An 11556-nucleotide genomic window follows, 5' to 3' on the forward strand; every position below is an offset into this window, starting at 1 on the left:
GAGAGGAGCTCTGGGTTGGTGGCTGCTTTCTCTTCTTGTCCATCTGAAGTTCCTTTATTCTCCTCCAGTGTTGGCTGTACCAAAATATCTGCAAAGTCCTGTAAATAGCAATAGAGCAATTAAAGTTTTAAAAATCAGAATCTGGGCTGGGTGTGGTGGTGCGCATCTGTAGTCTCTGCTACTCCGGAGGCTGAGGCAGGAGGTTGCTTGAGCCCATGAGTTTGAGGCTGCAGTGAGCTATGATGACACCACTGCACTCTAGCCTGGGAAACAAAGCGAGACTGTCTCAAAAAAATAAATAAATAAATAAAAATAATCAGAATCTGCTCATGGGTCAGGCACGGTGACTCACGCCTGTAACCCTAGTAACTCTGGGAGGCCAAGATAGGAAGATCACTTGAGCTCAGGAGTTCAAGACCAGCCTAAGCAAGAGTAAGACCCTGCCTCTATAAAAAAATAAAAAATAAATAAAAAAAAAAAAATCTGCTCCTGATCAGACTAAAAGGAAAAGTAAAAAAGATTTTGAACAATTGAGAAAATGAAGAACTTATATCTGTATTAAGATATATTAAGAAGACTATATAGCCATTCAGAGAGAATATGTCTGGCATCAAGGGAAGTCATTCCAAAATAAATGCTTCCACCACCGCTCTACCTTTTCGTGCAGTGGGAACTGTTTTCTGAATTCCCATTCTTCCTCCTCCTCACTCAGGGTTGTCCTGGAGTTCCTGCTCCTATATTGGTACAGGCTGCTTTCCTGCTCAGCCTTCTCTCGGGCTATGCGTTCCTGCTCGTCCCACTCATTGATGATTTCCTGAAAAGTCACACACACAAATGGAAGCTGATCTGCCTTTGCTGAGGCACTCACAATGAACAAAGGCAAAATCTGCTTAGTTTCTCATGAAAACCAAAGTACCATGGCTGAAAAAAATAAAAGCCAACATCCAAGAAACTAAATTGCAGGTAACAGAGAGCAAATGGGTTTTATTTTCAAATTGTGTACCTTTAGCAACCACAGTTTGCTAAATTCCCCCTCACTGTGTTATAATTTCAAAGGCGTAAAAATTTGCTACGGTACAGCTCTTGGGAACTTCCTGTCATGAGCTAATGGCGCTTGGTACCAAGGACAAGCTCAGGATGTGCTATGAGGAGGCTATGATTCAGACTGCATGTGGCTGGCCCCTCAAGGAGCTAGCCCAGGGGGGTTCAGTAAAGGAAAACTTAGACCAGGAGCTAGGTGGTCAGAAAGCACCATTCAGGCAAAACTGGATTGTGTCTTACAAGACACTGCCTGATTCTCTGTTACCTCTAAGATTTTAAGTCCTTAAATTGGCAAAAACTATAAATTGAAGAAACTATACAGTATTCCTAAGGGTTGAGGAAATAAGCATCTACCATCTAGGAAGGTAATTTGCATTAAAAGCCTAAGAAGTGTGTTTAATCATTTTCTTAGTAATTCTGATCTGCAGAACTTATACCTAGAGATAGTAAGACTGTAAGATGATTTACTAGGCATTGCCTTTTCCAAAACAGAAAAAAAAAATTATATACAAATGTAAATGTTCAATTATAGGGAATTAATTAAATCACTTATATATGCCTCTAGCAGAGGATGGTTTCGATCCATTGACCTCTGGGTTATGGGCCCAGCATGCTTCCACTGCGCCACTTTGCTGGCACTAAATTACTTATGGCATAAACACAAAATAGAAAATTTGGCAGTCACTAAATATGATGTAGGTGAATACATAATAATGGGAAAATAATCACTGTATGTTAAATTTTAAAAAGTTAGAAAACAGAATAAACTTTATTTAGTGGTTTGTTGTACATTTTGGAGAGCTCCAGCTGTTTAAGGACATGTCTCAGGGGCCACAGAGGGGACTGGAATTGACCTCAACAGAACAACTCTTTTTTCTGTTAAATGTTGGATCACTATGCTAAAATTTCTATTTTTTTAAAGGTGCTACTTTAAAAAAAAAATCTGTAAACCATTGGGATGAATTACTTTAAAAAATTTAGTGTTATAGACATATATTGGCAGATGTGTATATAAGTATACGTAAGCAAGCCTAAAATGGAATATACCAATATATTAACTGGGTTCATATAGCTTTAAGTGGTAGGATTATTAGAAATTATTATTTGTATTTATTCTCTTAATTATCTACAATGAGAACAAATTACTTTTGCTAATAAGGGAAGAGAGTAATGCAAGTTGATACAATTACAAGGCAAAATCACCATAAAGTCAAAAGATAACTGACAAACTAGGAGAAAATATTTGCAGTCTATATCACAAATGAAGGGCTAATTATCACTAATTTTTTTAATCTCTTAAAATTGAAGGACAGAGGCCCCAAAACCTATTAAATGGAGGAAAAGAAGGAATAGAAAACAGATTCCCCACTCCCCAGCCGCACTGGGCACTGCTAATGTCCTGCAGGCCGCCCTGCCATGCTCCCAGAGAAGGCTCACCTGACACACATGTCTGAAGAGCTGCAGAGCCCTCTGGTCCAGCTCTCCCTTGCACAGCACGTGGGAGCGCAGGTAAAGGAGGGCGTTCAGCAGCAGCTGCTCCCGGGTGGGGCAGGGTCTCTGACCCTTGCCTTCCAGCTCCTCTCCTCCTGATAGCTTGAGGATTAGCTTCCCAAGGCCTCGCAGAAGCTCCTCCGACTTCACTGAGCATAAAGCGTCGGCGTGAGCAAAGTAGGTGGGGAAGGCGGGGCCCAATGATGGGAAAGCCAGCAAGGCTGTGGCCAGGGTCCCCAGCTTGTCTGCAGAGACCATACTGCTGTGGAGGGAGGCATGGACCTCAGAGGCCACCAGCCTCATGCCGTGTTGCAACTGCAAAATGGATGCCTGCAGTGGGGTCACCAGGTCTGGATACAGGGCATATTCCTCTGCCAGTCGCTTCCTGAACTGGTGGTGTGACTGCTGCCAAGAGGCCTCCTCCTTCAGAAGGCTCTGGGCTACTTGGGCAGACAGAGGCCCATCCATATGGAGGGCCTGCAGGAGCCGCGAGAGCAGATCCTGAATAGCAGGGGCCTTGGCAATGCTGGTGACGTAGTGATGGATCTCCTGCACCAGGGACTCGTAGGCAGGCAGCTGGGGTCTGAAGGCCTGCTTCTTCAACAGGCTGCAGATTAAATTCTCCAGCTGACTGATCCTTTGGCGAAGCGACCTAAAGGTAAATTAACACCACATGCAAATTTTATCAGAAGAACGACGAACCTAGATTGGCCCTCAGCTAGGAAAATAAAATGAAGCCATATGGGCTGCTGAGAAACAGTCCCTCAACCTGCACAGTATTCCCTAAGGTAACAGACATTCTTCCACATTAAGAATAGGTTTTGGCTTCAACCATCTTGGCCCCATGCGGACTCACACCTTGAATATCCTCTCCCTCCTTTCACAGAGCATATATTTTCCTGACTATAACCAAGCCTTTGGGATCTAATTGCTAATATATTAATAATTCAGAGGTGTATATTATTAATATTATCTCCACTAACACTACAGCTACATTGCAAAGGCCAACTTGATAATCTCTTTTTCAAAAGTAGAGTAAATAACCCCCAACACAAATAATCATTCTGCTGCATTACCTGACATGAGGATGAGAGTAACTGACAATGACTTCATCTTCCAGATCTCTTCCAGTTTGTAGCTGGGAAAACAGGTTCCGGGTCTTCCACTCACATTGCAGTTGGTGTAACTGATGGAAAAGAGAGAAACTGGTCTGCTGGGTCTCAGCTATGGCCATGCATTTGAGGAAAAGGCCCTGGGGTGGGTGGAAGAACCAAGATGGAAAGAACCCAGGTTCTTGAACGACCCAAGGACAGGTGGCTCTGATCCATTAACTTGGAGCACTCACATCAGAGCTGTTAGGTGAAAGAAACTATTTACACCATTGAATTTTTGAGTCTTCTTGCTGTAACAGCTTAGCCTTCACTCCAACTAATATAATTTCCCTTCTTCAAAATATAGTACATCACTATCTTAATGTATTCGGCTCCTGAATTTGGTCAGAAGTTCAAAGAGCAAGGGATACCACATTATCCGAATCTACTTGGTTCTTTTTTTTTTCCTTTTTGATTCTTCAGTTTTAGATAACAAACACCAAAAGTTCAAAATTCCTAGAACATAGGGATACTATTCAAACTTAGTTCAGGTAGAGGGAGTCCAGAAAGATATCACAGTTTCCCCGACGCCTCAGGTATTCTACCTACTTGCCCTCTGCACCTATTGGCAGATAGATCAGAACCTTAAAAAGGTCCTGAGTCTAGTCAGAGAAACACTCAGAGGAAAATGCAGTCCTGGGAAGTGACAAGGCAGCTCATGCAAAATCACCCTATTGATGATTTGAGCACCTGAAAGGGAAAGTAAAAGGAGTGATACATTAAGCCAATCCAGCAAGCCAGGGAAGGAGCCCATGCTCCAAGCTTTTGCTTCCCATTCATACCTCTTCCTTGGCATACTTGAGCTTGTATTCCCTTTTCACGGCAGGGTCGAAACATGCGTGGGGGAGCCATGTCCGAATCTGGAGCAAGCCAAGGCTCACCCAGAGGCTCCCACGCTGGGCTGGCTCAGGCAGCTTCCTCTTACTCTCCACTTCCCCAAAAAAGTGGCGCAGGGAGGTGAGCAAGAGGCAAAGCAGTTCCTTGGGTAGCACTTCCTGATCGGCCACGTCCTTAAGAGCCTGGCCCATGTACTGGAAGGCCTGGCTGTTGCCAAGCAGCAGCTGCTCACAGTTCTGCATATACTCCTGCTGCCGTGGCTCTGGGAGCAGCTCTGTTAGGCCTCTCAGGTGCCGATACAGTACCAGTCCCTGGAGCCGGGAATCCGTGCGCCTATGGGGACAAAGTAGGAGCACTTAAGGGCTTGCATGTAGCAAACAGCATTCTTTTTTTAGACACTATCACCATTCTGTTGAGAAATGACAACTGCAGAATGCACTGTCAATACCTAAATGTAAATTTCTGTTCTCATAACTTTTTTTTTTTTTTTTTTGAGATAGGGTCCTGCTCTGTCTCCCAGGCTGGAATACAGTGGCATAATTATACCTTATGATAGCCTCTAATGCCTGGGCTCAAGAGATCCTGCTGCCAAAGCTCCTGAATAGCTGGGACAACAGGCGTGCAACGCCATGCCCAGCTAGTTTTATTTTTTGGAGAGATGGGATCTTGCTATGTTGCCCAGGCTGGTCTCAAGCAAATTCTCTCCCACTTTGGCCTTCCAAAGTGCTGGGATTACAGGTGTTGAGCCACCATACCCAGCCCTCATATTTTAAATGGTTTACTAAGCATCACTCTCTTGATCACAATATGCTAAACACTCACAGAGGAACCAGCAAGCTATGGTAGCCTAAAACCATGCTAATCCAGGCAGAAAACACCCTTCACCCACCAGAACTAGCCACTACAGAAGCACATTCTGACTGGGTCCCTGTTGTATGCTCTGGAGAAAAGACAGGAGCTTTACAGTCTGCTCCCAGGCGGAGAGAATACCTGAACTCGGCTACTGAAGGGACAGCCATGTTGGTCCAAAGCACCGAGCTGATGTCCTGGAGCTGCTGGGCTCTCTCAACCCATTCTCCCAGGGTGACATGGGAGGAGGACAGGATGGGGAGGCCACTCACATCCCAGGGACTTGCTCTGCAGCTGCTGGTCAAGACTTCAAAGCAGCACTTGGAGAATACAGGTCTAGTGAGACTGCTAGGGCCCTGAGGGACAAAGAGAAGAGCCAAGTAACTCTTAGAAATTAACAAAAATGATTTCAACAAGTAGCATTAGGGCACTTAGAAAGAAGAAAGAGATAAGAAAAGGAGGTCCAGGTTGCTTGGAACAAGCAAGCACTAGGCAGAGATGGGATCAGAAAAGCAGAAATGGGTTGGGTGTTAGTATGTACTAAAGAAATGCAGATCCATTCTTTAGGAAATGAGGAGCAATGGGTACTTTCATCATACATGAGAAAATTCCTCAAACCTGGGAATCAGTGAGACCATTCTTGCAGAAGAGAAAACATCACACTGAAGGAGAATGAGAATCGGAGGTAAGGAAAGGAGAAGACAAATGTAAGAGCCAGGGGCGAAGTGTGACAAACCTGTGCTCCTTGGACTGTTAGTCTGGGACACAGTTAATCTGGGACACGCTATCCACAACTAAGGATTAGGTTGCCAAATACATATGACAGGCAAGTCTGTATACCCCATGGAACTCTTAGGGATCCATAAGTTTATCACTAAAGGCTTTGAGAAATATTTTACAACAAAGAAAGCAATTTTGATAGAGCACCAGAACAGAAAAGAGTCCAAATAAATCCATAAACACTTGTAGAAATAAGGTATAGAAAGGTGGCATTTCAAATGAGAGTAGAAAGCATGAATTAGCCAAAACGGTGTAACTGCACTGCTTTTGGATCTACCATTTGTATAAAAGAAAAAATATGCATCTCTACTTCACAAAACAAGATATTCAGATGAAACTGATTTAAATGTAAAACAAAAACATAGGAGAAAATACGAGGAAATAGTTTTTAACTCTTGGATTAAAACTATTTTAAAGGAAGTGGTAAAGGAAGTTTTTTTTAAAAGCATGACACTAAAGCTAGAAGGCAGAAGATACTGGCATATCTTTTTTTAAAAATTAAAAAACTGTGACATAAGAAAACAAATTTGGGAGACAACAGAAAACTAGAAATATGCTTCCGACCATATGGTGGGCAAAGGTTTAATATCCATAATATATAAAGAGATCTTTAATAAAATGATTCTGAACAACCAAATTTTAAAAAATAGATAATGAATATGACTAGAAAATTCAGAGAACTAGAAAGGATCAATAAACATATGAAAAAATGTTCAATCTTAAAAATAATCAAAGAAGTACAAATTAAAATGGTGGTTTTTAAATTGTATAACTGGCAACAATTAGAAATGTTGGTAACACCTAGTATGGCAAGCATATGGAGAACTAGGTCCTCACATATATATGTATGTGAAAATGCTTTGGTCCTAAACCTAAACCTTCTTGTGGTCATCCAGGGCTTCGGGACCTCCCTTTTAACTGGCTCCTGGCATGTTTAAAAAGTAAAAACCAAAAACCATCTTTCTGGACTGGCAATAGCAATAATATTTTTTTATGTGCAGACACTTTGACCGAGAATTAAATTCTAATAAATTACCCACAGACAGATGGACAAAGATTTATATAAGGATAGTCAATGCAGCTATGCTTGTTACAAGAAGGGTAGGGGGGAATGCAAGAAACCTTAACATTTATCACTAAGAAAATGATTAAATAAATTCTGCCACATCAGTACAATGGAATATCTTAAAAAGAATAAGCTAGAATGACACATACACATTTCCATGATGTATTTGCGTACTTATTTTTGTTTACGTATGCATTTAGTATAAAAATATATGTAAATAGGATACAAAGAATGATTATTTCTAATGAATTCTATATTATACATACACACATTTCTATACTGTTTAAATATGCTATTAGAAAAATGTTTTCATTAGAAAAAAATTAAAGACTTTTTAATGAAATATTTTTACTCATCTGACAAACCACTGAACAATGGAACACCTTTATTGACAGTACACTTATTAACATCCAGCAAAAAATAGTATTGCAATAACCTATTTAGTCACCACTCTATCCTAAGAATAAACGTTTATTGTTAGACCCACTAAGAATTTTTTTTCCTACTGTCATCAAACATTTTTATGATTTTAGGCCAACAAACCTTCAACGTAGAGTCCAAAAGAGACTTGGGCATCTCCCTCTGCTGCATATCAGGCAGAGGGTACCAAGTTAGCCAGTACTCTGGATTTGTGGTCACAGTACTGCTCCAGAAAGACATAAACATGGAATTAAACAGCTCGGACCATGAAGAAACAATTTCTTCAGTAGATACCTAAAGGAATTAGATAAGGCAGTATTTGAGAAAGACACCATAAATCAAGTTATCAAATCTCTTTCTTCTAAGACCCACCTAAAACTAACATGGGTTTAAAGGCATTAATCTTAATTTTCCTGATTCTCTGTCACCTGGGTCAAAGTCATGGCACATAACCTGTTTATAACTTGATAAAACTATGAGATCTGCTTTTATGAGGTTGCATGAGAAAGTATAAGTAAAACAATTCACATACTTGTAATATCAGCAAAAGAGATAAACGTTTAAAAATTTTAAAGTTGTATTCATGAAATTATATTTAACCAGAGTTTAACAGTATTCATATTCAATAGTTATTTAGGGGAAGATTAAAAATACTCTCACAATATATTTCTGAGAAATTCGGAAATTTAAAAAAGCAAATATCTTTGCCTCATCTAACTAGAAACCAAATGAACACTCATGTGATAAAAGTTGTAATATGCCCTCATAATTGCTGCAAAAGAACATTCAAAATTCTTCCCTTTAGGAGGTAATTCAAATAAGACTGGGGTTTGGGATGGGCACAGTGGCGCATGCCTGTAATCTTAGCACTCTGGGAGGCTAAAAAATAGAAAAATTAGCTGGGTGTGGTGATGTGCACCTGTAGTCCCAGCTACTCAGTAGGCTGAGACAAGAAGATCGCTTAAGCTCAGGAGTTTGAGGTTGCAGCGAGTTATGATGATGCCACTGCACTCTATCCAGGGTGACAGAGTAAGACTCTTGTCTCAAAACCAAACAAACTGGGGTTTGCAACATGGAATTTTGAGAATAACTAAAACATTCCACAACCAGTCTGTCATAGAAAATCCAATCAACTCATAATGTAAATGAGGCTTATTTCTCTTTTTGATTTTGGATTTTACCTTTTGATGATGCAGCAAGAACCAAAGGTCCCGAAGATCTTGAGGACCAACTGGTGTGTGCTTAAGACAAAATGTGACATGATGACTTAGCTCCTCATTTATCTGGGGTTGTTGATTTTTGCTGGATCTGTTCCAGAAGCAAAGAGGGAGAAGGTGGGGTATTGACTATTAATGAACTTCTAGAAAATTGCTACATAAGGGAAGGTAGAACACACGGAACTTATAGTACATTTATTTAAAAATGAACAACCCTAGTGGTAAAATGCCTAGTGACTTTTAGGGTGCGGTCAAAACTGGCACAGAATCCTCAGGAAGTTTTGGGCTTCCACAGTGGCAAATAAATGATCTTCTGCTTCAGCAACCACTCCCCTCAAGACAAGTCTATGCCTTCTTTACACCTATAGCATACACAAAATAACAAGGGAAAAAGTTCCCACAAGAAAAATAAGAGAATGGCTTACCTTCTCAGACAAGCCTCTGTCATAAAATCAGCCGTCACTTTGTACTGCCAAAGGATGGCCAGATACTCCATTGCAGGCCACAACTGAACACGCCTGGTAAGTCGGATTAAGGAGGTAAACTCTGGCTGGGACGGGGAGGAAGCTTCACCATGCTTTTTCTCCAGAAAACCAAGTGAAAGTCCTTTGGCTTTCAGTTCTAAACACTGAGCATGGACAAGATTCTTTAATTCATCTGGACAAAAATGACAAATACTGTATGAGAGCACAGTGGTCAAGAGTATACAGGCTCTAGATTCTTAACAGCCGGCTATGTGACTGTGAGCTTAACTTGACTGAGTTAAGCTACTTAACCTGGGCTTTGAGTTTTTTATTTGTTAAGTGATAATACCTGCATGATTCTAATGATGGAATTAAAAACATATGTAAAGTTTAGCCCTGTGCTGGATACTTATTTATGGTATTTATACTACATCCAAAAAAAGGAAAAACCTACTCGACTACAGGGGAGAGGATATTTTCAGAACATTTGTCTGCTAGACAAATACCAGACTGTATTACCTAGTTTGACATCTTCCAGAATATTAGCTCTGCAGATCAATCCCCAGGCCTGTAGGAGACTTTTCTTTAATGTCCATTCAGAAGCAGCCACTTGGAGACGACTGATATCTTCCTGCCATCCACTCTCCCCAATAGCAGGCACCCACTCCCTGACGGCCAGGGCTTTGTTAAGGACCTTCAATTGTGAAAAGCAATCCACCACCAGCTTGTCCTGAAAGAATAAAACCCAGGAGAGTCTACTATAGAGCAAAAATGTGGTTCTTTTTAGCAGCCTTTAGAAATTTAAGGTATCTCCTTAATGCTCCTAGAAAACAAAGGATTTGTTTACTCATGTTGCTCTCAGGAAATTTTTATAGTAATGAAATTAAAACTCTACCCAGCCTTAATAGTCTCAGGAATAAGTAAAATGAAAACACTTAACAACTTAGTTAACAGTATTCATGGAATACAGTGTGCCCTCCCTATCTGTGGGTCCCATATCCATGGATTCAATCCAAAAGCAGATTAAAAATATTTGGGGGGAAAAAATGGATGGTTGCGTCTGTATTGAACATGTACAGACTTTTAAGCTTTGCAGACAACGATAAGACTAGTAGAATGTCAGTTCCCAAGTTCGAGGAGAATTTCAGAAGAAGTAGTCAAATCGTTTTATTTACTGCATGCTTCCAGGCGTACCTTAAAAGGAAATGGTCGTCCCAGGAACTTCTGCAACTTCTTTATACCAGTGAAGCCACCAGTCGGGCTCCCCAAACAATTCTGAATATGTTCTGACACGGTCTGAACCTCTTTGTAATATCTTTAAAGGAGAACAAGGGCAGATGGGAAATGCTGGATAGTAAGAGAAGTCATCTACATTTTACATTTTATTTACATTCGCCAGTATGCCAAGTGAATAAACCAAAATAAAGCAAGAAGTACTTTTAATTCCAAACCCTCTCATCTTTAACATCATCTATCTGTACTTATTGACATTATTGCTCTAAATATGAGTCTTACTTGTCTTCATGATTCATCAGGAGTTGGGGGATCTGATGGATCAAATGTTTTAAAACCCAGTGCCAATGGAGGGCAAGCAAGGCCAGACCTGGAGCATCCACTTTTACCGTATCGGCCACAGTCCAAAACCGGTCCCGCCACTGCACAGAACCTAAGATCTAAAAACAAAGTAAACCAAGACTGCTCACAAACATCTCCCAGTAAAATACACATGACATAAACTTTAACTATTAATCAATACTCAACAGACATAATGAAAGGTCTAAGACTAAACTGGAGTATCTGTAGGAACATTAAGGCAGATACCTTTTCTCCCGGTACTTGAAGTACAAAGTTATTAGAGAAAATAGAATTATTGGGTCACAAAATATATCTGTTATTTTATAAGAAACAGTCAGCTGTCTTACAAAGCAACTGTACTATTTTGTATTCCAAGAAGAATTTGAGGAGAGTTCCAGGTGTCCATTTCTTTGCCAATACTTACTACTATTAGTGATTTTAATTTTAGCTATTCTGATCAGTGGTACCTCACTGTGGTTTCAATTTACATTTCCTTGAGAACTAATGAGGTTGCAATTTTTCAAGTTATTACTGGACATTCACATTATCTTCTGAGAAGCATCTAGTCAAGTCCATTGCTCATTTTAAAACTGGGTTGTTGTCTGGGAGTGGTGGCTCACACCTATAATCCCAGCACTTTGGGAGGCTGAAGTGGGAGGACTGCT

At 40.5% G+C, this 11556-nt stretch overlaps 1 protein-coding gene across 1 annotated transcript in view; it reads right to left on the reverse strand.

Moving 5' to 3' along the window:
- The window catches only part of MDN1 (MDN1, midasin homolog (yeast)), a 164975-nt gene that overhangs the window by 45277 nt on the left and 108142 nt on the right, over positions 1–11556 (reverse strand). Inside the window, exons 51-62 of the mRNA XM_012638185.1 lie at positions 10832–10989; positions 10511–10631; positions 9836–10046; positions 9278–9509; positions 8817–8943; positions 7759–7929; positions 5511–5725; positions 4466–4853; positions 3609–3718; positions 2479–3184; positions 656–814; positions 27–98 (exon numbers count right to left, since the gene is read on the reverse strand). Coding sequence (XP_012493639.1) covers positions 27–98; positions 656–814; positions 2479–3184; positions 3609–3718; positions 4466–4853; positions 5511–5725; positions 7759–7929; positions 8817–8943; positions 9278–9509; positions 9836–10046; positions 10511–10631; positions 10832–10989 — 2670 coding nt within the window. The remainder of the gene's footprint in view (positions 1–26; positions 99–655; positions 815–2478; positions 3185–3608; positions 3719–4465; positions 4854–5510; positions 5726–7758; positions 7930–8816; positions 8944–9277; positions 9510–9835; positions 10047–10510; positions 10632–10831; positions 10990–11556) is intronic.

The sequence above is a fragment of the Propithecus coquereli genome, unplaced genomic scaffold (genome assembly GCF_000956105.1).
Source record: "Propithecus coquereli isolate 6110/MARCELLA unplaced genomic scaffold, Pcoq_1.0 Scaffold127, whole genome shotgun sequence".
Lineage (NCBI taxonomy): Eukaryota > Metazoa > Chordata > Mammalia > Primates > Indriidae > Propithecus > Propithecus coquereli.